This window comes from Arachis ipaensis, chromosome B8, assembly GCF_059453495.1.
Source record: "Arachis ipaensis isolate K30076 ecotype BB chromosome B8, ASM5945349v1, whole genome shotgun sequence".
Taxonomy (NCBI): Eukaryota; Viridiplantae; Streptophyta; class Magnoliopsida; order Fabales; family Fabaceae; genus Arachis; species Arachis ipaensis.
The window spans coordinates 135,009,268-135,035,212 of record NC_142443.1 but is presented as its reverse complement, the minus strand read 5'-3'; the positions used below and the strand labels follow the sequence as shown (position 1 = coordinate 135,035,212).

Below are 25,945 nucleotides of genomic sequence, written 5' to 3'. Positions count from 1 at the left end.
AAGGCTCGCTTGACCAGTCCACACACATCGTTGCTAAGAAAGTCCCAGAACTCTTTGTAGAAAATTGCTTGAAATCCATCTGGCCCTGGGGCTTTAAACGAACTCATGGTCATCACAGCTCTTTTAACCTCTTCAGACGTCACCGGTTCCACTAACTTTTGACAAGTCTCAGTACTAAGAGACGGGCAAGGAAAAGGCCCCATGGCGTCCAGGTCAATATCCTCCCTTGTAGAAAAGAGCTTTTGAAAGAAAGAATTTGCCGCCATTTCTAGAGTCGTAGTCTCCGTGGCCCAAGACCCATCCTCTAAAAATAACCCATGAATTTTGTTCCTCTTTCTCCTGATAACTGTCTGCAGATGAAAAAATTTTGTATTTCTGTCTCCACATCTCACCCATTGTTCTCTAGATTTTTGATACCACAACAACTCTTCTTGAAGAAGGACAGCATTCAGTTTCTGATGCAAAACTTGCTCTTTGATCCTAAGCTGTTGATCCTTCCGACTCTCCAGAGTAATCTGAACGTCGTTCAAAAACCTCTCCAACTCCCTTTTCTTAACAAAAATATTGCCAAAAACCTTTTTATTGAAGCTAGTTGCATCTTTTTGAACCTCCAACAAACATTTGACTACATCCGTAGCTCCTCTATTCCAAGCTGTATCAATAACATTCCTAAAAAGAGGATGAGTCATCCACGCAGCCTGAAATCTGAACGGACGATGGCCCTTGGTAGCCCTCTTTGCCATCTTGCACCTAGTGAATAATGGGCAATGATCAGAGTGAAGGCGCGCCAGCACCTCAGTATAAGCCTCCGGAAACATTAGTCGCCAGTCCTGGTTGATGACTGCTCTATCAAGCTTCTTGGCCACCTGCACCCCACCTTTCACCTTCCTATACCAAGTGAATCTTCTCTCAATAGCCCCCATATCAAACAGCCCACAATCCTCCAATGTTTCCACAAATTATTCTGCTCTGACAAGTCTAAATTGCCCCCCTCTAACTTCACTCTGCAACAGAACATCATTAAAGTCCCCTAACACAATCCAAGGTCCGTGGATCATATTAGCAATCCTTGTCAAGTCACCCCACAGTTCTTTACGCCGATGTATATGCGGATTAGCATACACCGCACTGCAGTAACTAGATGTATTGCCCATAGTGATTTCAAAACTGATATATTGATCAACTACATCCAATACTCTCACAGAAATATTTGAATTAGAACATAGAACCCAGATACCCCCACTATGACCATTAGCCTCAACAATACCAACACCCTGGTAACCTAGATTATTCCAAAAATATTTCATCCTCTCGAAAGCAATATGGGTTTCAAACAGAATGAAAAAAGTAGGGTGAAATTTATTCGCTAACTCCTTACTATGAACCCGGGCCAATTTATTAGAGGCACATCTAATATTCCAAAATAGAAAGCTTAAATCTAAATAATCCATAAAACAATTTGTATTGTAAAAAGGACCAACCTCAGTTGAAGTCCCTAACGAGATGATGAAGATCCACCATCATATCCCCCTGAGCCTTGCTTGTCCTTGTCCGGTTGTTGCCCGGTTTGTCTGTGTCCCTCCACTGACAACCCTTTCAATTTGCCGATTTGCTGCTTGCTGGTGTCGCCAAGGCAGTCCGGAGTCGACGGCGAATTCTGCAAAGAAGAAGGGCGCAACCTCTTGTGTCCGTTTTTGATAATGGCAGTAAAAGTCGGCACCGCAATGGAGACAGCTTTGCCCTTCACCCCTTGCTGTTTGGAAGATGCCATGCATGCCTTAGATCCGCTAACCGACCCGGGCTTCACCCCTGATTCGGCTCCTCTCATACGTAGCCCAAAGTCACAGTTCTGGTCCAATTTCTGATTTGAGCGCACCGGCATTTTATCTTTAGATGTTTGTTGGGCTTTGTCTGATTGACTCAATTTTCCTCTCCTTTTACCGCTGACTTTGGTCCAGCCAGCCTCATTTTCCAAATGCTGGGACCCCACTTCCTTCCCATGCAACGTATCATCTAATTCCTCCCCAATTTCTGCAACTATCACTGGCTCTTTGGGATTGCATCCAAATTCAAAAATTTTCTCTTTTGAGGCTTCCTGTGGCTGCACCACCCGGGCCGCCGTCTCGGTCACTGATGTTTCCTTTCGATCCACCCTTTCCGAATCTATTGGGGTCATTCTGCAGTCAGTTGCTGAATGCCCGAAACAATTGCACTTGTCACAAATAAGGTGTAAGCATTCATACTCCACCTTATATTCAAACTCATCGACAATCACACTCCGGACCACCGGCAAACCAAGATTAATTTGCACGCAAGCCCGAGCAAATTTTCCCCTCTCCGCCAACTTAGTAGCCAGATCCACCTTGACTGGTCTTCCCACAGCAGAAGCGATTCTCATCATGGCTTTATCCTGATAGTACCATATGCTCAAACCAGAGATTCGAATCAAAACTATAGTCTCCCCGAAAGTGTCCTCACAAGGTTTAAAATCTGGTGTCCATGGCTTGACCGCAATATAGTGACCGAAGATCATCCATGGCCCCCCTAGTAAAACCTTCGCTCGATCGTCCATGCGATCAAATTTAACGAGGAAGTACCCAAAACCCACATCCAAGATTTTATATCCACCGGTGATCCTCCATACCCCTTTCAATTTGTGAAACATGGCCGTGTAACTAAGGTTTTTTCTAAGAACCTTAATCACAATTGCTTCCTTGTATGGTTCAGAAAGGATGTTCCTAGCCTCTTCGGAGAAGCAAACTCTTGGAGGCATAGGATCTCCTTGTTTTCCAGTGACCACTGCCATGGAATCCTCATCTAGAGTTTCAGCACGATTTATCCCTGTGGCTACCGTAGAACCAATAACCTTGTCACGGAACGAAATCTTGGAAGTCACCCTGAAACTAAGGTCGCCCTTACTTGATCCCTCCTTCACACCTGATGCAAACCCTCCCACACTCTCCCCCTTATCTCTTTCGATGGCATGGCCATCTTCTTCACCGTGTTTCACCCTCAAATGCTCTCTCCCGCTCTCTCCTTCTCTCATTCTCTCTGAGTTAAGCGACGTCATATAATTGAATTTTTAAGTATGTAGTTTAAATGCTTGAAGTTCACTTATAAGCCGATGGAAAATAGAAGTATGTTACCTTTATTCTCAAGTCTAACTTTCTGTAATTTAAGTTTTCATCTATATTTCATAAAATTTCTAATTTGTCATTAGTACTCAATTCACCCCTCCTTTTAAGTATATTTATCTTGTACTTATCGACTAACATATATATATATATATATATATATATTCTGAGTAAGGTGAGCCAATTAGAGGTATGTCTTTCCCTGAGATGTCATGCTTGGGTATACTTTGGATTAGTAATGTGGAGTTGTACGTCGGCCTACCAAAACATGAAATGTGGGGTGGTACTTGTGAAAAACACTTCGACGCTCAAGTCAGTAAGTAATTCAAACTAAAGTATTAAACGACGGTTTCTCTTAATCGATGATGTTTTTCTATCAATGCTCTTTCTTTTTCTCCGTGTGTATTTTGCTTAGTCTTTCTCAGTTTATATATATCTCGGCTAAGTGAGTAACCATTTAGGATTATCTATTCAGTTACCTAAGTGTGCGGCCTTAATGTTATCAAGATCGTGGGTGGTTATTTTTTGAAAGTGACCTCCTTTGTTCACTAATTCACATTGATACTTCAGCCGTTGTTGAGTTATACAGACCGGATCACAACTCTCAATCTTGACCTATTGCTTTTAATGAAGGGGACAAGTTTAGCGTTTTAAGGATACATGTTTTTGGGAGAAGAAACATATAACTTCGGCAACGGGTCCGATCTATCATCCCCTAAGTTCATCCTATTTCCCTTCTATTAATTACAAGGACAAGGTTAGGAACTCACTTACTGAGATAACTGTTGTAGTAAGTGATTTGACATGAAGTCACATTATCCAATGTCATTATAGCCACTCGTTTGCAGCATATGGAGCATTTTCTACATCCAATGGTGAGATGATAAGGAATCTCCAAAGGTTGAAGGGTGTCTGGTGGTCTTTGGTGTTCAATTTTAACTTTCTGACAAGTTAGGCACTTGGAAACATGCAACACCACATCATTTTTCATTCATGGCCACCAGAACATTGTCTCTAGGTCTTGGTACATCTTGGTGCTTCCCGGATGGACGGAGAACTCGCTCTTATGAGCTTCCTCCAATATGCTCTGTCGCAAACCCCTGACATCTGGCACAATGATCCGACCCTTGAACCCCCACAACCCATCTTTATCTTCTGACACTCTCTATTGCTTGCCTTTCTCAATCGCCGGCAAAATTTTATACAAATCTTGGTCATTCTGATGAGCCTTCAGTAGTTCAGCCTTGAAGTCGCTTGAAATCTGTAACTGACTTAGGTATAAAGTCCTAAACTATTCTCTAATTCCCAGTTTCAATCCTTGGAATGCTTTCATCAATTCTTCCTCTCTTAGCATCATCCAAGCAACACATAGAGATTTCCTACTCAAGGCATCTACCACCACATTCACCTTTTCTGGATGGTAGTTCAACTCGAAGTCATAATTATTCAGAAGTTCCATCCACCTCCTCTGACGTATATTCTACTCTTTTTGTTCAAAGAGGTACTTTAAGCTCTTATGGTCTGAGAAAACTTGAAATTTCACACCATAGAGATAATGCCTCCAAATCTTCAAAGCAAACACAACGGCAGCAAGCTCCAAATTATGAGTTGGGTAGTTTCTTTCATGCGGCCTTAACTGACGTAAGGCATAAGCTACAACTTTATGATGCTGCGCATCCTAAACCCTTCAGTGATGCATCGCAGTATACTTCGAATGGTTCTCTTAGTTCAGGCAACACCAACACGGGTGCAGTAGTCAATCTCTGCTTTAATACTAGGAAACTCTCCTCGCACTCAGGAGTCCACACAAAAGGAACATCCTTCCTAGTCAGCTTGGTCAAAGGCAAAGCGAGCTGTGAAAACCCTTTAATGAACCTCCGACAATAACCCGCCAAACCTAAGAAACTCCTGATCTCCGTCACTGAAGTTGCTCGCTCCCAATTTATCACCGCCTCAACCTTAGTAGGATCCACTACTATTCCTTGCTTACTCACCACGTGACCAAGAAATTTCACTTCAGACTTCCAGAACTCACACTTGGATAGCTTGACATACAACTTCCTATCCTTCAGGATTTGTAGCACTGTTCGCAAGTGCTCTGCATGCTCATCCTCTGTCTTAGAGTAGATAAGAATGTCATCGATAAACATAACAACAAACTTATCCAGATATAGATGAAAAATCCTGTTCATGTAATCCATGAATATCACCGGAGCATTAGTCAGTTCGGAGGACATCACTGTGTATTGATAGTGGCCATAGCACGTTCTGAAGGCAGTTTTAGGAATATCCTCATCTCTGACCCTTATCTGATGGTATCCGGATTGTAGATCAATCTTAGAGAACACACTGGCTCCCTGTAACTGGTCCATCATGTCATCAATCCTTGGCAACGGGTATTTATTATTCACAGTAATCTTATTCAGCTGCCGATAATCAACACATAAACGCATACTCCCGTCTTTCTTCTTTACCAGTAACACTGGCGCACCCCACGGAGAGACACTTGGTCGGATGAATTTCTTACCCAACAGATCTTCTAGCTGAGACTTCAGCTCGACCATTTCTAGAGGTGACATCCTATAAGGAGCACTTGAAATTGGTCCAGCCCCAGGCACTAACTCAATAGCAAACTCAACCTCTCGATTAAGCAAAAATTCATCAATGTCATTGGGAAACACCTTCGGAAACTCACACACAATCGGAACTTGTTCCAAACTTTGATCATCACTCGAAATAGCCGCAGTTAACAACAAAATACCCCGACATTCGGCCCCAGAACAATTCACCATCATAGAATTCAAGTAGTAGTTATTCACCACCACCGGCCCTTCTGTGTCTTCTGGCATAAAACACACTGTTTTTGCCGAACAATCGAGCAGAACATGGTTCTTGAATAACTAGTCCAACCCCAGAATGAGATCAAGACCAGTCATAGGCAGACAAATTAAGTCATGCACGAACTCATGCTGTTGTATTCAAAATGGAACTTGGGGGCACTCTAATCTAGTCACCATAGGCTCGTGAGTGGCATTATACACCTTTAAATCATATCCAAGGACTACTATTTTCAATCCTAACTCATCAACCTTCTCAAATGCAATAAAAGAATGTGTAGCTCCAGAATCAAACAAGGCATTCAAAGTTTTACCCGCCATATCACAATTACCTCTAATCAGTGTCTTTGACCCCTCAGCGCCTACTGCAGAAGTAGTGTATACTCTCTATGGTTGCTGCACTCTACCTGTCTCATACCTCTTCTTCTCTGGGCAGCTATTAGCCAAGTGTCCAGGCTGTCCACAGGAATAACAGACTTTAGTCCCAAACCTACATAGCCCTGAATGGTACTTTCCGCATCTGTGACAACTCAAGTCCTGCTGTGGCTGATTCCCTGCCTTCTTCCCTGATTAGCATTGGCATTTGGTCTCCTAAAGTTGCCCTGCCCCTGATTATTCTGAGGGACAAAGCCACCACACTTGAACTGTCTGCCCCTGGGTGGAAAATTTCTCCTTGTAGTCCTCTGGAATGGCATCCTTATACTTTCTTTTTCTACTGCAGCCTTTCTAACACACTCCTCAGCCACCCTGCTCTTATTCACAAGTTCTGAGAACACCCGAATCTCATTAGGCGCTACAAAGCTCTGAATGTCACTTCGAAAGCCTCCTTCATACTTTATGCATTTCCACTCAACAAAGTCCTCAGGAGCTCCCTGACAAATGCGTGAAAAATGGCACAGTTTCTCAAATTTGCTTGTGTACTCAGTAATGGTCATCTGGTCTTGTTTCAGCTGAAGTAGTTCAAGTTCCTTGGCATTTCTAACTGAGCTGGGAAATTATTTCTTATAGAATTCTTCTCGGAACAACTCCCAAGAGATCACAATCCCATCAGGCTGCAGAATGCGCCTCATACCCTGCCACAAATGCTGAGCTTCACCTTGCAGCTGGTAGGTTCCAAACTCAACCCACTGTTTATCAGGAACCTGCTGAGCCTGTAATGCTCGCTCAATAGCTTGTATCCAGTTATCCGCATCGGTGGGGTTCGAAGTTCCTCTGAAGGTCGAAGGATGAACCTTCAGGAAAGAGGAAAGTGTCATAAGACCATTATCATCGTTATTGCCATTATTCCCATTATTTATTTGGTTTCCCAGGACTTCGGCTGTCGCTTGCATCGCCGCAGCCATATTTCCTAGAGCAGCCATGAAGTCTACAGGGTTAGGAATATTTCCTGTCGCTTCAGGCATAGCATTGCCTAGTCTGCCTCTACCTCGCCCGCGTCCGCGTCCGCGAGTCAACATTTGGTCCCTATACATACCAAACAAGTGATATCAAGTTGATCAGTCTCGATATCGCAAGTCTAGTACTTTAAGTCCCAAATGCATGCTCATGAACGTTTATGCCACATATATCAGTTAGATATCCTAATAGCACATAGACACACACATAGAGAATGCACAGAAGCATAATCAATCCGTCCTCAGGCTCTATAGGAATGAACTGCTCTGATACCATAGTGTAACACTCTACTACATAGAGTTTTACGCTTAAGTCGTAGAACAAAGGTAGTGTGGTGTTACAGACCTCTAATCAATAAAATATATACATATAATAGTGGAAAGAGATAATATACTAGGAGCCTTGAAAAATGTGTAAAACAAAATCACAAAATGAAAAGCGTAACGCTCGAGGAATAGAATTACTTGAGTGCTAAGAAACTTAAAAGTTAAGGATAGGAATAAGTGAAAGAGTAAAGAAAGCCAAGAATACATCATAATTAGCTCCTGACTCAGCCCGCGAAGTCAAGGCTGGCCGGAGAACATATATACATACATATACAGGTATCCCAAAATGTTCAAAGTACAAAATAAGACCCTAGCTCTCTCTCAACCTCTATGAGGAACAAAATAAACAAGTTTCTTAGAGAGCAAGCTAAGTACATAGGCACATATATAAATACAAACAAGAAACCCAAAATAACCCAGGGACTATTCCGCTTCAAAGATCCAGACGCCTAGCGAGGAGCCTCTCGACCTGCATCTGAAAACAACAACACAGTATGGGATGAGAACCGGAGGTTCTCAGCATGGTAAAAGTGCCACGCGTATAATAAATAAGGTCCTGAGAATGCCAGAGGCAATCATAGAACTCCGTCATATAATTGCAAAACTTAATTTTCTAAGCAAAAGCCATAAATAGGAGTAGGTAATCTAGACATTCCTAAACTTACTTAATTTTAAACCTAACATAAACACTAAACCATTTCACCCTTCCTCCGTCCCTCCGTCATCCATAATTCAGCAGAGACAAGCAACCAAACAAGTTCACGCACAAGTAAGAAGCAGATAGTGCAAGTAGCAAGTATAACAGGTAGCAGGATGTATATATTCAGTTAGGCATAACAATCAAAACAAACAAATGCACATGATGTATGCCTGTCCTATGGCTGATGAGGCTCATCTATCGGTTATCCAGCCAACCCGACAAGTCCGAAAATCTTAGATTGTCCCCCGTCGCATATCCCCAAATTCCTACCTTCCACTAATTACTAAGCTCACTGGTAAAATCTAAGGTTAACAGGGCAAAAATAGGGGTTTAGGGGTTCAAAACCAAGTTTAAATCTTAAAAACTCAGGTGCTGGAAAACAAGGTGTGTGCGTACGCATACACCTGTGCGTGCGCACAGCTAAAAAAGAAAGCAGAACGTGTGCGTGCGCACACCAGCCAGGAATCACTTGGTGTGCGTGCGCATCAGTCCCTGCGAGCGCCACCAACAGAAAACATATCCTGGTGCGTGCGTGCGCACAAGAGTGTGCGTACGCACACTTTCTGAAAACCACCAGGTGTGCGTGCGCACAAAGCGTGCGTACGCACAAGTAAATGTTTTGCTTCTATTGGGTGCGTGCGCACAACTGTGTGCGTGGGCACACACCAGAAAAACCTGATTCTGCTATAACAATCAAACTTTCAGTTTTTCGCACCGATTTTCCGGCGTCCATAACTTCCTCTACAAAATTTGGTTTTTCGCAACCTTTATATCAATCTCAAGCTTATCAAACATTCTTTAATTTAAAACAAACCCCATTTGCATCCAAAATTTGAGGAGTAAGTTATGGACTTCCAAAGTTCATCAAAATTTACTTTTTACCAAAAAATTACCAAACCCCACTTTTTACCAAATCCACATTCCTTACCCATAGAACCTGCACATTTGCCACATATCAAGCCCCATTTCATCAATACTATCTACTAACACATTAATACTCACACCAATTCATAAAACTCATACATTAATCAAAAATCCACCCCTTCCAACCATAAGCTTCCATTTTTAAAATTCATTAACTCATTTCCTCCATTCATTAATAACCACCCATAAATCACGTTCAACTAATCAACAAGCCATAACCACAAAATTTCATTAACATATATGTCAACAACTTCATCAACCCATCATTAATGATTCCAAGAACACATATTCAATAACACCAACAACTCATACTCATAAATTCCAACACAAACTCAATCATCAATTTATTCAACATCATCACAAAACTAATCATTTAATGTATTTAACCATTTCAACTTAACCTATGGTTCCCTAGCCTAAGTTTTCACAAAACCTTATATGTTAAACGCGCGAAACCTAAACAATGCATTGGCCGATCACCGCGTTTGGACCAAGGTAGCCTTACAAGTCACAACACGGCCCCTCAAGCTTTGAGAAACCAATCAAAATCTTAGCTCCAATCACCACCAAGCCTCCAAATGCTTACTTTTCAATTCCAATGCATGTATATAAACTTAATTCACACCTAATGCACATATATATTCCAAATTCAGATTTTACCTAATGAAATCAAAATTGAATTAAGGTTTAGGTGATTCTTACCGCACCCACACGCGTAGCAACTCAAACCCAATAAGCTCCGCAAGCTAAATCGAACCTAGAACACCAAATTGGCAAAATCTCACTATAGAATTTCAATTTCAAGAATAGAAAAGGGAGTAGAAATTATGAGATGGAATTGGAGCTTACCGGTGAAATTGATCCGACAGAAGTGTAGAGCTCGACGCGCTAGACGCGTAGCCGCGAACGGTGCGGCGATCGGAACTCAAACGGGGAAGTTATGGTGGTTGGAAGGTTTGATGAGGGTTAGAGAGCTCTCTTCCTCCCCAAATCTGTTTGTTGGTGTTGTTGCTGAATGGGGGAGGGGGGGGGAAAGGAGCTTCTACTCCTTTTAAGTTTTGGGTCCGGTTGGACCCACAGGTCCGATTTGGGTTTCAGTTCAACTGGTTCGATCCATTCGGTCCAAATTTGGGCCAAATTTTTTGAAATTGGTATTAAAATTCTCGTTTTGAAAAGCTCTATCCTATTTTGATATTAGTTTCACATTTTTAATTTTTCTAATTAAAATTCGATTTATTGACTAATTATTTACCGATTTTAGCGGGTTTTACATAATCAATACTTAATATTTCTTTTTATAATTTAATATTTATATTTAAAAATACATTAAATATTAATAATAATAATAATAATAAGAAGAATGGACGGTAATGATAATATATATTAATTGAGTTAATTGCACTTTATTTTTTGTTTCCCTTAAGGCATTTAATATCAATCAATGGAGATACGAAAAAATCATTAATTCTTTATTTCCGTTAAGGCATTTTAATTACATTTGATTCTTTGTAATATATACCTTTCATTAATTTAATTATGATTATTCAAAAATCATGACTTTAATACCATTGCAAGCACAATAATGTATAAGTCAAGAAATTTTACAAGAAGTTGTGTTTATCATTGCAAATAGTATGGCATTTGAATTTGACCTTAATACAGTACCTATGGTAGAAGGTGCTGATGAAGAATTTGAACAACAGATGGACTCACCCAACGAGGTTGTTGTCAGTCAACCAATTTTCGAAAATATGGAAAACACACTAGCTTTAACGAGGTATGGTAATAAACTGATTTAAATTTATTTTTTGTGCTTTTATGTGCATTTATAATTATATTGTACTAACTAAGTTCATACACATAACATTTATACATTCATATACATAACATCCATAATTACATACAACTAACATCTAAAAATTAAATTCATGTTTATTAGATATTATATCTGTTACGATGGGTAACCGGAGATTATTGGGCAGGACTCGCTGGGTTGGCCCAATCGTCTATGGAGGGAAGCCTTCGGGCAGATTCGCGTCTTCAGGGCCTCCGTCCGACTTGTGAATACGAGTGAATGGGGGTGGTACCTGCAAAGACACTCCGATGCCTAAGTTAGCAAGGGCGTGAGCAGGCCTAGAGAGTATTGGGACTTAGAGATACCTGAGGAATGTTAGTGTATTTATAGTGGTGATCCAATAACCACCGTTGGAGTAGTGCCACCTTTTTAGGTGGATAACCATCCTTTTATTTAGGGATTGTTGGGATATGGCTTCTAGAAGTGGGTTGAGAGATTTTAGGGGCAGTTACTTATTTAAGTGAGTGTTTATCTGCCAGCTAATCTTCGTCCCCGACTTCTTTAGAGCAAGTCGTAGTGAGAACCGACTTCTTTAGGGGAAGGTCAGTGTGGGGTGAGGCTCAATCCTTCGGACTGGGTCTTTTCGTTTGGACCTGGGCTTTAGTGTTGGGCTAGGATATGAACAATATCCATACACATATCATTTTTTAGTTATTGTATAAGTAACTATAAAGTTAACATAGATGTTTTTAAATTTTATCATAATTGAATTTAAAAAAATATCAAATTCTTAAATTAATTTATTCGATTGATAAATTTATTCATAACATCCATAAATTCATACACATAACATCCATTATTTCATGTTAATAACATTCATAATTTGTACTCATAATATTCATAATTTCATACCTATGATGTCTATAATTAATAAATTTTTATAATTAATATTAACAAATTTTAAACTATACATCTTATTATATTTTTCAAATTATTTCATATGTGCACTAATAGGTCATGATTTTAATTATTTTAATATTTTTATTTAATATTCATATGTATAATTATTTATTGATTTTAATATGACGAGTTAATAATTATTTTTAAAAATTTATTTTTTAATTTTATTTTTTATTTTTAATAATCTATATGTAAAATATAAGTTGTATAGTAAAAATTATTAAAAATTTTTAATTTAATTTTCATATTTTTTGCAGAGAATTATTGCATTTTAATAGATAATAATGTGATTAAGAGATGTTAGGAATTTGATTTAGGAAAAATTAAAATTAATTTTGGAAAAAACATTACTGACTCCAAACATGCAGCAAAATAGTAAGTGATAAGAAGGATAAGTGATAAGAAGGTGTATCTCACTTACTTATCAAGAAAATGGAAATTTTTATGTGACATTTTTATATTGTAATTATTTTTTGACTACCTAGCATCCCTCCATATTTATCATCTCAGCAGCTTCATTTTTTTTATCCATCAAACCAAAACACAAGTCTAATCTTAGTACTCTTGTTCTTCCTGCCATGCTCCGAAGTCCCAACTCCTCCACCCATCAGCAGCATTGTCGCCTAAAGAGTAAAGTTGTGTTCGATCTTTACCCTTACTACCTTCACCAGGCCACCACCACTCTCATCACGACCTGTCACCTTCAACCTCCTCAGCTGCCGAAATAGGGCCGCCATGACAACAAGCAATGGGAGGAAGAGCAACTCCGCCCCAAAACCACCCTTACTTTGTTCATAACGACCACATCACAAACTCCACCGCCCACCATGAATCCTAGCATAGTCTATTTTAAACTTTTATATACAAGTGCTTTGAGAAGTAAAATAAATAAATACTCTTACAAAGACATCTTCACATAGAAATGTTGTCAACGTCATTGGGAGTATCAAAAAAAAAAAAACATAGTGCTAAGGAATGGAAAATCACGCAGAGATGATTATGGAAATAAACTTTTTGATCTGCGACATGGTCCCTTTTTTCTCATCAGTTTAATTAGAAGTAAAAGTTGCATCAATACGTTAGAAAATTAGCAATCAAAACCGTTATAATTACAACATTTTTTGGCTACTGCCAGGCCTAAGAAGCATCAAAAGCGTGATATATATAGGACCCCAAAAACAGAAGCCACTCTCCCAATTATAGTCATTTCCACTATTAACAGGGAGGAGGAAAAAAATTAAAAAATAAATGAATGAAAGAAAAAAGATGTAATTGAGGGTCTATGATACATACAGTTTTGTAAGGTTATCAAATTGGAGACACTAAACTAAAACAGTTGTGTTTCCAATCTCTGGTCGGACACCAGCCGCTTTCTCGAGTTGTTTCCATGCTTCCTTCCGCTTCTCGGCTTCCGAGCTTTGCCTTGCTTCTTCCTCTTTGAACCGAGCAAGGCACGAAACGTACAGCTTCTCATCCATCTCTACAAATATCTTCCTAACATTGAGAGTTAAGTTGAGAACTGCCTGGTTCCAATGGGCTTGACAATTCCTATCTAATGCCGGTAATATGATCGGCAAGATTACCTGACGGTTGTGAGCGATCAGGTTGACGATGTGGTCGTTGTTCCACAAGAAAAGGGCTCTTTCAGCTACCTGAAACAATTCATAAGAAAGATAGTTGTGATTCCAATGGGAGATTCAAACAACTATGGAGAGCTCTAAAGAAATAATATGAACACTTTAAATGCTGCAGCCCAAAACTAACACAAGCTAACAAATAAGGACCAGCAGAGAATAATTCTCGGATGGATACTTCAGTTTTTCATAATGCTCGATTTATGGTGAAAGAAATACTATCGAGCTCTTAAGCCGAAATGCAAAGAATGCCTAGAAGGGAAAAAGCTAGCATCCACATTGAGAATATGCAAACCAGGGTAGGGTGTTCAAATTCCTCCACATTTTAGACAAGTAAAAGTGCATGCATTCAATTCTCACTAAAAAGCCTAGCATAGGATTAAGGGGATAACAATAACCGAGGTATCAGCAAATGGATTCAGTATAACTCAACAGTTAACAGTTGCACCTGAAAATGAGAACTTTTAATGCAGCATCCAATTCGCCAAAACAACGGCAGCATGACCTTCTGGAACTCTACCATGTTAATCACTTCCAGAATTTCTTCCAATTCACCAAGGAACATCACCTCCTTCTGACTATTGGTTATAGGCCAATATTTCAACAATCCTCTAATGACGGTACTCGCCAACTTTGGCTCTTTCTCTATAAATTGAGTGATGCAATAGGACAATTGCTGGTAGTATACCCCCAGGGATTTGGGCTTGTGCAAGGGGATCAACACCCTCCATAAGAAGATCTTGTGCTCCTCCTTCAAAGGCAAAGCAAAACCACTAATTATGCTTCCAAAGATCTCTAACAACTCAGCAATCCCATTGTGCCTCTCAGTTTCAAACACAAACCTAAAGAACACATTGTTAATGGACTTTCTTATGTAAGGCCTGTGCACCATGAATTTACCATAAACCCTATGCATTATGGTTTTTAAGCAATCCCTCTCCCTAGGATCCTCTGAATCAAACAACTCTAGCAATCTCGAAATAAATGAACAATCAATGTATTTCTTTGCCACCTTTGCATCAAGACAAGGGGAGCTAACAAACTTAAGCAACAAGTCATACACAATTTGCAAGTGTGGCCAAGAAGGATCAAAAGATGGCTCATCATCATCATTCTCGCCATCTCTGCCACCGGATCCACCGGACAACTGCCGAGACCGGTAATTTGGTGGGAAAACACGGAATAAGTTGATGGCACACATTCTACACATTGCTAGAATAGCCGGCTCAGTGAATTTAATAGAGCCAGAAGCTACAAAATCAACGAGTTCAATCAAAGTTCTTCTTTTTATGTCCTTTTCGACAGTGTTTTTACTTGGGTTGGTGAAATCGAAGGTGACACAACAAAGGTTGAGCTTGCTAACAAAGAGGTTCATCTTCTCCAAGGGTGGAACATCCTTGAAAGGGATCAAGGCTTCAATCCCTGAAATGGCGCTTTCTGGAAAAATAGAAGACGCCCGCTTTGCGTTGGAAGAGCTGCCACGGTCTGTATGGTGGTTTTTACCAGCGGCACGTGGGGATTCGGGGATGTCCATGGAGGAGCTTGGCTCAGAGGATGAATTAACTTGGCTTGACTCATCAGCATCGAGCTTCTTGTTGCGAGGGAGCTTGCTGAGGAATTGCTTGAACATTGTGCCTACCTAGTTGGTGAATCTGGTAAAGTTAGAATCTTTTTGAGGAACCCATCAAGGGTAGAATCAATACAGGTCGAACATTTTCGGTTTGGAACTGTGGTTAGCCAACCTGGTATGAAATAGAAGAGCAATGTTTTTAGTCCTGGCATAATCCAAATTTCTAAAACTAGAAATATCACCCATTATATACTATATCATGCGTTATTTATCACAGAAATTTAAGCACAAATCACATTGCTTTAAAAATTAACTCTCTATTTAGAAAAATTGAAATGCGGGGTGAAACTCCAAATCTCGTAAAGATAAAGACGTTGATATCAATATATTGAAGTCAAATTATTGAAATTCCACTTCTCAAGAGTTGTCCACCATCACATATGTACATGAGCTGAAGGGTTATTTCAAATAAACAAGTGCAGTTGATGCTGAAGTTTAAATGGAAACAAAGGTTGACACATATTGAAAGTAGACATTGCAAATGCATTGGAACTTGGAAGCTAAAACTTCAAGTTGTTGAAGTTTAAAACCATCATAGGACCTATGCTTCTTCTAGTTCACTTTAACAATCATCAATCCGTAAAATGATTACTAACACAATGTATTGATTTGAACAAGGAAATAGATTATAAAAATAAGAAAAGCTCCTCATATCACCGGACATCCCCATTTATCATATTTACCTTGATGAACCACATTCAAATTAAAAAAATAAATAAATAAAAAAAGAGAAGAGAACTTACACTATATTTCACCAAGTTTATACTTCATAATTCTCCGAATTATTCTGTTAATTTCTAAATAAAAGATTTCAAATTTTTTATATCTTTGATATTCTTAAAAAAATAATATATTTAAATTTGTACTCATTTAAATATTAAGAGAATAATTAAGAATATAAATTAGCACTCTCAAACAAGTTATCTCATGCAAAATAACGCCAATATGCAAGTTGATCAAAACAATGAATTTTATACTAACACCAATCCATACAAATGTAACATGACAAAAGTTTCCAAATAAAAAGAGTTCGTTTTGTTTTACCATAAAAATCTTCAAAAGATTAATCATTTGAAACCACATTACACATAGATATGACAAGATGAAAGATTAATCATGGAAACAAATAGAACTAAAAAGAAAACATCTATCAGAGGCAGTTATGGAGAGATGCAATGTACCTTATGGATTTTGTTTTCTTTTTCTTCCGTGAAAGGGGAAGAACAAGGTTGCAAGAACCCTATATCTCGTTCATGGAAGGAATGCGGGAATTACGTCTGATTTGAAGAGATTCATTTGGGGAATTGGAATGCGTTGTGGTGAATTCGCGAATTTGAAGCTTGCAATGGTGAAAAATCGATTATTTTTCAAGAATAATGATGAGTAGAAGAGAAATAATTAAGTGTGCATTTGCATATCACGATTTTTTTTTTATAATATTTTTCTGTTTAGTCGCTGTGATTTTTTTTATAATATTTTTTCTTTTTGTTGTGTTAATGTTAATGAATAATGATAATGAATCATCACCATTCACCACCATGAAACTCAGAAACTTAACAAGGCTATTATTACAGGTGTTTCTTTCTAACCTTTATATGTTCATATCTTTTTTTCTTCATCTTATTTGTGGCAGAAATAATAATTAAAAAATATCAAATAATAGTTGTCATTCAAATTAACCACCCATACTAGACTACTCCTAAGTCCTAACTACTTAGATTTTAATGATTTACTTTTTAATAATGAGGTAAAATATTTTTTTTTTCCTAAAGGTAAAAGTTTTACATATATTTTTAATGTTTGGTTTAATTTAATTTTATATGTTTGAAATAACTTTTAATTTTATTATTTTTAATCTTTTTATAATTAACGTGTAATAATTTTTTATCAGTTTTACCTATCATCAAATGCAAATTATCACTATCATTTTTTTTCTTTTTCTACTTCGATGACCCTGTTATCTTACCAAAATCAAACCGATCTAATTTAATTAATTTTAGTTCCAACAGGTAATCGAACATAATCAAATTTTATCTATCTTTGTTTAAATTGGATATTGAATTCATCCTTGTAAAAGACTCCCAATCATTACTCAATAAGATATAATGAAACATTTAAAATAATAATAAAATATTTTAAATATTAGAAACAAAATTAAACTAAGGTTAAAGATTAAATTTATTGTACTTATAACTTATTTGTATTGGGATCTTTCTATACATCTAAATATTTTTATCAACTAATTCCAATTAAATTCAAATCCAACAAACTGACATGCGCAAGGAATCACACACTTTTTAACCGAAATTTGTTAACCGCGATGCAAAAATTTTTTAATTTTGACACAATTTTTTTAATTTTGATGCTAACTTTTTATAAGATTTTAAACTTGATGCTGTCATTTCTTTTTTTCTTCTTATTTTTCTTCTTTCTTCTTTGTTCGTGTAAAATTTCTGTATTTTTATTTATAAAGTTACGTGTTTTAGTTCAAAAGCTTGTTGTGTTTATTGTCAAAAAAGATAAATAAAAAAATAAAACAAAAAATTGTGTAATTCTTTCATCTTCTTTGTTTGATTTTTTTTATTTTTATTCTTCTTAAAAGGTAAAATAATAAAAATTATAAGAGTATAGAACAAGAAAAATTATGAGAAATAAGAATTATTTAAAAAAAATATAAAAAAATAGCACCTCTTACCTATAACATAAAAATTTCTTAATTTTGATACTTAAACTTTACAAACGTGACGCATAAAATAGAATGCTACACTTTTTCTTTATTCTTTTTTAGAAAAAGACGACAACATTAAGAAAAAGAAAAAAAAGAAAGAAAAAGGATAATGATGATAATAGACGAAGAGGAGGTGATAATAATGATGATAATAATAATGGTGATGATAATGAAAAAAGAGGAAACCAAAAAAAAAATAATCTTACGAAAAAAAATTAGCATATGTAAATTCTTATTTGGTTAGACTTAGTTAAAAAAATAGAAGAGTTAGGTTGTCTAACATTTCTGTCTTTATTATAACCCATCGTGTGGGAATTGACCTGCGTTATTTCCCAGACATTACATATAAGTGAAATAACACAGGATATATTAACACATCTGCAACTACAATGTCCACACACAATTTCTCTTATTCATAACATACTCTTCATCATCATATCTACATACATGTACAATATTCACACCCTTAAATTACTCACAACATAGAAAATAAAGAGGAGCTGCATGCTCCACAGCAGCAGAGAAGGGCAGAATTGTCAATTCCAACTCAACCGAGAAACCTATCCTCCATTGAAAGACTATAAGACCTTCTAATGCAGGCTTTCTCCTTCTTGATTTGAACAAGTTGAGGGTAAACACACCATGGGAAACTTAAAAAATGGCCCCTATTCATGCCTTCATTATAGAGACCATAGTAATCAGGATGATAAGTAACATAATACCATGCAGAAGCCTTTGCATAGGCATCATCGCCATCGCCATCGTTGAACCATGTTCGAGCCTCTTTCCTTAGAGACCTCACAGCTGCATTAATTGCATCTGAATCCCTCTGTTTGCTGAAAGATTTTGACATTTTCATGATATTCCCGCCAAAGATTTCGGCTTCTGTCTTGACCCCATAGTAGTCCATCAAATTTCCCAGCATATAGTCATAGTTGGTTTTGTGAAAGAAAGCATCATCAACATAATCCATAAAACCATCAACTTCCATATCAGGGTCATATGACTGTATAGCCACTTCCCTAGTAAAGGATGTGGTGATCGAGCTGGCACTCGTTGCGATTCCTCGCACTTCCCTGAAAAGCTTTCCTATAACATTCTGTGAGTCATAGGACGGTTTATCAAGCTTCTCCATAAAGTCTGGATATTCTTTTACATAAAGTTCGCGAGGAATAACGGCTGGAACACCAGTTTTTGGAAAGTCAACTGCTATTGAAAATAGCTTTGCTAGCTTGAGACATGGTTCCGACATTGCTTTTAACGGCTCTCGATCCGCAAAGACAGTGTGTGCATTGGCAATTATTCCTAGACTGTCATTAACTATGTAGTTTACAAAATACTCCTCAATATCCTGTATCAAGTGATTGAAAAAAATTGAAATAAAGCGAGAGTTGTGACTATAAGATTTAGATGCACTCAAGATTTTTTTGTGGTGGAAATAACACAATGTATGGAGTGTGTATTGGTAAGGAAGACACGAAGACGAACTCAGACCATACTGCAAGTTAAATGGATTGAGTATTACTAATAATCTAATATCATAATAAATACTAAAGAAATAGAGATATCTAAGTTATAGTTATAGCTTCGTGGATGAAAAAGAGAAATGTTTTAGGTGTAATTTGTGATAAAAGAGACCAAGTGACTTTTGAGGCTAGATTTTGGTTTTTCTGAACAAGTCTAGGTCTAGCTACATATGCAAAACATAACTAGTATTTATGAGATTATTGTTGAACACTTTTGACTTATGGAATGACACTAGAAAAAAATAACAAATTGACATAAATTCTAATTTAGAATGAGTATTGGATTTAGATAGAGAGTAAGTTAACAATAAAAAATGGCAGAAAGAAATGACTAGTTGGATGAAATCAAGTTTTTATAACATAATCAGTATTGAAGTGAAACCTTGGATGAATGTGACAACATAATCCATAGCAACAGCAGAAAACGTTGAAACACGTTTAAAGATTATACATAATAGCAACATAAGATTTCAAACCAAAAATAATATCAAATACAACAAAGATAGCAATATCGAAGAACGATACCTCGATCATGACATCATGATCCAGTTCCTTACTTGGAGCTGCAGTATAGTCCATTGGTTCGATTTCACTTGATGGAATCAATTCAGGGTCCCAAGAAACAAAGTAGATATCGCCATCCAAATCACTTCCCGAACACTCATTTGGATGAGGCCTTAGAACAAAAAACAGTTATTGATGGCCACATGCAGAAATTTACAGAAGCATTTATGAATGGAAATAACTTTCTCAAGCATATTTAAAGAAGACCAACTTTGATGTACCATTTCAGATCATGTATAATGATATGTGATTTGAAACTCATAAGCATTTGACTAACATATCTAATAAAGACAAACAATATGGATGCCTGAAAGAATGTGTTAGCTGCAACTGCATTGCAGCTTTTTTTTTCTTTCATTCTTACTGATTTACTCTCTTCTTTTCTTTACCCCCAAACTGCATTGCATGCAGGTCTTTTTCTCCATCATTCTTTCTCTTTTATCATTTGTCCCCAAAACTGCATGGCAGGTTCTACTTATAACTTTTGAAAATTTTCAAATTAAGTGTCTCTTCTGTTTTTTTGTTGCAAATTAAGTGTCGTTTTTAATTTCAAGAAATTATTAATGGAGGGAAAAATTTATACTAGGGAAACTTTTGTCTTTCTTTTCTGATTATTACATTTTCAATAAATTCAATAGTTGTATAATAATCATGCACACCTAAAAAGATACAGTTAATTTGAAATGGAAAGAGTACCAAAGATAAATAGAAGGCAGTCTCTTAGAATGAATGGAGTTCAGAAACTGATAAAAGTAACAGAAGCATGGCCAATTTTCAACACGTAAAACTAGCAGTTCATACTTCATAGCATTATCATATTTATTAAAAAATTATTCTCCATAATTTTGCAGCCGTGCAGCTGCCTAATACATAATGCACCTGATCGAAATAAATATTCATGGTAAAGGCAAAGTAGGTATTAATTATTTCATCAAACTTGTTTTAAGACTTGGACTGCACTTAACATATAGATGATACAGTATCTTATGAGATAGTGTTTACCATAAAAACAATGATTGAAATATTAAGAAATATAAGTACCTGTGTCCTTTCTGAGGGAAAACAACACAATCTATCATGTGATGCAAGGCTGGTACATTCACAGCCTTTAGAACGCGCACATCTCCTGGGTGCAAGCAGGGGTTTTTCGCCACTACTACCTTACCATTGACTATGTAAGATCTTTCACGACCATATGAAGAAGAACTAAGGTTAGAGAATTGAAGAAACACCTGACCATATTCTAGGCTTCCAGTTTCATCAAGACAACCCATCATTGCTCGTCCATTTGGAATAAGGATCCTAGTCTTGATTCGCAATTCCAAAAGTTTTGATGCCCTGAATGTTTGCAGCATCATTGATAGAAACGGTTCTTCGTTCGGCTTGTAGCCACAGACGAGCATCTCCTTTAGAACATTACTGATTTCCCCAGTGTACATCATGTCCAGAGCCTCGTGTGCCTTTGATGAATCTGTTAATATAGTATTCAGTTGATCAACAGCCTCTTTCTGTTTTTTCTCAAAAACTTCATCCTTGATGCCAAGAGTAGATAACAGAGAAATCAACTGACGATTTAGATAACAAGGCTGAAATTTACTACATGCCAAAACATCCAACTTTGTGTTATCTGAATCATACTTCAGCATACTCCTCCTCAGTGATAGCTTTGCTGCCGATGTTGGGTCGACAGCCACAACTCCTTTGTATCCGCCATATCGGATCTGAAAGGCGGACGGGGTAGAACTGTAACCACATTTTTTAGCAACCTTCTTGGCAAATTCAAGAGATATCTTTCCAATTCCATCAGAGAAGACATAGCCATTAAACTCTACATCAGGAATAACTTCAACTTCATCCTTCTCAACACTTAGTGTTTCAGTAGATGAACCAAAAGATTGCCCCAGCCTAGCAGCATATTTGGCCACATTTCTAATACGATGAAAATCTCCCATCCATTTCCTGATATATGCAGCAGTACGTCCAGTTGCTGTAGGAGCAAACATCCAAAGAGAATTTTCCCGCAATTGACTTGACGAGAAAGCTAGAAATTCAAACTTCTTGTCACCAATAGTAATGCCATCTCTAAGGATAGAAAGAATTCTTGTGTATATTTCAGTCTTAGTATTCACAGAAGTACGTTGCGACAAATCAGTAGAATACAGTTTTTCTAACTCTTCATCAACAAATGAAACACGCAGGAAGTTGTCAATATCCTGCTGGAAATGGCGGAGAACACGATTTGAGACATTAATCTCTGGACCATAAAAATACACCTTGCAGGGTGTAATCTGAACCCTCTTTACATAGACCAAACCAGTATCCAAGGATATCGCAGGTGATCGAAGAGGCTTCCCTGATGCATTGCTGGAATTGTACCTTCTGTATTGATCACTCAGCCACTTTATGGGATCATAACAGCACTCCTTTGAATAGGATATTTTTTCTAAAGCATGTTCTATATATTCAAGCTTCACTCTGCATGGATCAACCCAACGATAAAAGCCATCATCAAGTGACGGACCAGCAAGACACCCATGTTGAACCAGTGAATTAACTTTGAACAAGATGTCATATGGTATTTGAGTGCCTTGTGGAGGAGTAACAATTGGAACAAGGCCGAGAATGCTAGAAAAAGGAGCTCCTGTCTCTAAAGTGAATGGCCTCTCACTTTCCTCATAATAACCAAAGTTTTCCCTGAAATCTGGAAAATGTTGGCCATCTGGAAGCTCTATAACTATAGCAGTAGACTGGCCAATACAATTGCAAGGTGTGAAATCTATTGCTCGAATCCATTGGTCATTGGAGCCATCTTTATAATAGTTGAATAACGGATCATCATATATATCTCCCAAAGTATATTCTTCTTTCTCAAAAATACGGGGAGCACCAAGTAACTGCATTTGAAGAAAAAGTAAAGATGTTCATCATAAGTCATGCATAGAGCAACCATAGCAACATGCAATTACAAGGTAAAAAATCCCACAAAAAGAGAAAGGACAAAAATTCGAGAGAAAATATTTCGGCTTTCTAAGTCATATCAACATGGTAAATTCTGAAACATATTAAAAAAGAGAAAAGTTCCAATAAGTAATAACACGCTTGACATCAAATTTAAACCTTATGCACTAGATGAATTGGTCCGAAAAATAGTTGCGAGGATGGTCGAAGGTTTACACATAGTTATAGATGAAACGAAAAGGAAAATAGTAAGTGAGAATTGTCAGTGAGATTTCTAAAGGCTACTCTCCTCATTATATGTAGTTGTTGCCTGCTTGCAAGAGAGATGGTTTATACCTGTTTGTTTTAATAAACATACGAAGATTGCTTGTTACTAGTTTGAGTTATCACTTCAGGTTCAGTTCATTGTAAATTTTTGGTAAACGAGGTACTCCAGCAATGTATTTGTTATGTTCCATGGGTAGGAGAGTGACTATAAGGGGTAACTCCTGTTGGAAGTTACATTTTTCCACTATAATAAAAATGTTACTTAAATCCGAAGAATAGATTAATACCAATAACGATAAGTTTAGATTTAAGAACCTGAATCAGGAGATAATTATCAGTTTCATCTCGGGGTTGATGCAGCTCAATCTTCCAAATATTGTCATAATGAAGCTCAAGTTTATATTCTGAATTGTTATGGGAAAGAAAGAAATGAAACTTTCTCATTCCAGACCCGAAACATAAACGGACATCCATATTTCTCCATAAAACAGAGATCCTTTCCTCTGAGAGCTGACAGCCGAAATGCAGTTTCACATTGTTCAAACAATGCTGAGAGGATCTTGGCTTTGGCACAATATCTTTCATCATTTCCCTAGCCTTCAGACGAGAATTTCCAAACAACAACTTTTTGGTAGCTTTAGACATCATGAGTGAAGCATTTCTTGCAGAGATAAATTGAATAATTGCAAATATCCTTTGATCCTTACCTTGGCTTTGTCTTATCTTAACAGCAAATACAGTTCCTTCACCAGTAATATGTTCCACATATGTCTTTACATGGTCCACAGTAACATAAAATGGAAATCCAGACAACTCAATTGTTTTACCCATCCTTCATACGCACTCTTTTGCCTTTCCTGAATAGCAGTAACAAAAGGGAACACTAACATGATGCTAGATCATCTATTTTAAACAGTTAATTTAAATTTGTCAGCATATTCAAATGACATCCAAAATATTACGAATTCAAATCCATTGAAATTTTATTCACATTGGCAAACTTGGATAGATGACAATTGACTCGGACGCTGGAATGCACGTTCCACGCCAATTTGTTTTCAAGGGAAACCTTTCACTGCTTTTGACAAATTAATTTAAAGACAGCCATGTCTGTAACAACTTCCACACTTTTAATGATGAAAATTTATCCAAAGAACCTATCAGTTCAGGCTGTAAGTTTTTGAAACAAATCAGATGTTACTTAACTTAATGACTATAATATATAAAATGACTTTACTAACTAATCAATGATCAGCTATCAAGAATATAGATAAGTATCTAGTTTTCAAAACACAAGGTCTCAATCTAGCAAAAAAGTTTCAACAATGTCAATGAGTGCAACCTGCAGAAAATGTCAATGAGTGCGTTTGGTTTGTTTCATTTTCTATTTTTATTTCTAGTATCTTTTGTTTTCTAGATCTTGTGGAGGAAAAAGAGAAAATAATAGAAACAACAAAATCCAATTTCTGATTTCACCTCCTATTTTTTTTTTTCCACACAATTCTGAAAACAGACAGCACCGAGAAGTGAAAACAGAAAATGAAAACGCAAACATTCATGACTCTCTTAAGATCCAATTGCAGTCAATAAGTGCAAATGAGTCAAGAAATAAAACAAAAAAAATACAGCTGAAGCTCAAGAACACCTTTTATGTATAGAAAAAGAAGTTACACATACTAGACTCACTGGCTCATGAATAAATGTAAAGAACGTAAATAAATAATAGTCTTTATTAAAATGATTTGGATAAACAAACATGAACAAGCTTGGCTTAAATGGCTTCAAGATATTTACGAAATTAGGATGCATGTTTCTGCTTTTCGGACAAAAAAATCAGCTTGTTCACTGAAAAATTCACTTTTCACACGTAACGAATTATAAATGTGGAAAAAAATAACACAAAACTGAACCGCTAACTAAAGAGTGACGAACTTGAGTGAAATTTGAGCATTCGGAAGCGATTGAAGAGCATGATGATGATGATGAGGCAGAAGGAAAAAGAAGAGACAAGAGAATGAAGTAACAGAGAAACTGACCAAAGAATGAAGATGAAAATTGCGAGGAAGAAAAGGATCGTCACTGGTCAATGGCGAGTCAATAAGGCCACTTCTACTTTCACTCTGCTTTACTACTCAACACCCAAAATTTGCGTTCCAAATTCCAATATATATTGACTTCGTGACTAAGTTAGTTAATGAAGGTAAAGCTCGTTCATTTCCGAAATGATTTTTTTTGTTTGGTGACTTCCCAAATGATCTATGAAGTACATGCACTTAGTTGAGTTATCGTGTTTGCGTATCGGACACGACACTTTGCTGTGTCCAAATGTGTCTTAATAAAAAATAAAAAAATCTTTTTCGAACACGCTTGAAAAATATTTAAATACCATCACGTGTCCGCGTGTCCAGTCTTATTCTTAACATATATTCTTAAAATAAATTTAGATATAGTATATATTATTATTTATTAAAACAAAAATATTTTAAATACTTGATATAATTAAAATAAGACATTAAAAATAATTAAAAATTTTAATTTATATTTTAATATCAATAAAATATCAAAAT

The 25,945-nt window shown here is 37.0% G+C and overlaps 2 protein-coding genes and 1 pseudogene across 5 annotated transcripts; all 3 read right to left on the bottom strand.

Moving 5' to 3' along the window:
* Window positions 1-6,764: 6,764 nt before the first annotated feature.
* LOC148549943 (uncharacterized) lies at window positions 6,765-7,428 on the bottom strand (annotated as a pseudogene).
* Window positions 7,429-13,071: 5,643 nt separating this feature from the next.
* LOC107613198 (serine/threonine protein phosphatase 2A 57 kDa regulatory subunit B' kappa isoform-like) lies at window positions 13,072-16,904 on the bottom strand. Its single transcript, XM_016315087.3, has 3 exons — window positions 16,517-16,904; window positions 14,154-15,447; window positions 13,072-13,723 (listed from the first exon to the last, which is right to left on the bottom strand). The coding sequence occupies exons 2-3, from the start codon at window positions 15,333-15,335 to the stop codon at window positions 13,394-13,396; spliced, it is 1,512 nt and encodes a 503-aa protein (XP_016170573.1). The 5' UTR covers window positions 15,336-15,447; window positions 16,517-16,904; the 3' UTR covers window positions 13,072-13,393.
* A 1,505-nt stretch (window positions 16,905-18,409) lies between these two features.
* LOC107613197 (putative RNA-dependent RNA polymerase 1) lies at window positions 18,410-25,550 on the bottom strand. 4 transcript variants are annotated; one of them, XM_088497654.1, is made up of 6 exons: window positions 25,415-25,521; window positions 24,086-24,235; window positions 23,694-23,975; window positions 21,195-23,047; window positions 20,115-20,265; window positions 18,410-19,414 (listed from the first exon to the last, which is right to left on the bottom strand). In XM_088497654.1, the coding sequence occupies exons 3-6, from the start codon at window positions 23,964-23,966 to the stop codon at window positions 18,611-18,613; spliced, it is 3,081 nt and encodes a 1,026-aa protein (XP_088353780.1). In that variant the 5' UTR covers window positions 23,967-23,975; window positions 24,086-24,235; window positions 25,415-25,521; the 3' UTR covers window positions 18,410-18,610. The 4 variants fall into 4 exon arrangements, with proteins under 4 accessions (XP_088353780.1, XP_016170571.1, XP_088353778.1 ...); XM_016315085.3 differs by having other exon boundaries at window positions 23,694-24,235; window positions 25,415-25,550; XM_088497652.1 differs by lacking the exon at window positions 25,415-25,521 and adding an exon at window positions 25,311-25,403 and having other exon boundaries at window positions 23,694-24,235.
* Between the last annotated feature and the right edge of the window lie 395 nt (window positions 25,551-25,945).

Coding starts and splice junctions, on each gene's coding strand:
- LOC107613197 (XM_016315085.3), bottom strand. CDS start 24,209: ATGGGTAAAACAATTGAGTTGTCTGGATTTCCATTTTATGTTACTGTG. Junction 23,048..23,693: donor ATAATTATCTCCTGATTCAG/GTTCTTAAATCT, acceptor CTTCAAATGCAG/TTACTTGGTGCTCCCCGTAT. Junction 19,415..20,114: donor ATCATGATGTCATGATCGAG/GTATCGTTCTTC, acceptor CACTTGATACAG/GATATTGAGGAGTATTTTGT.
- LOC107613198 (XM_016315087.3), bottom strand. CDS start 15,335: ATGTTCAAGCAATTCCTCAGCAAGCTCCCTCGCAACAAGAAGCTCGAT. Junction 13,724..14,153: donor TTAAAAGTTCTCATTTTCAG/GTGCAACTGTTA, acceptor GAATTGTTTCAG/GTAGCTGAAAGAGCCCTTTT.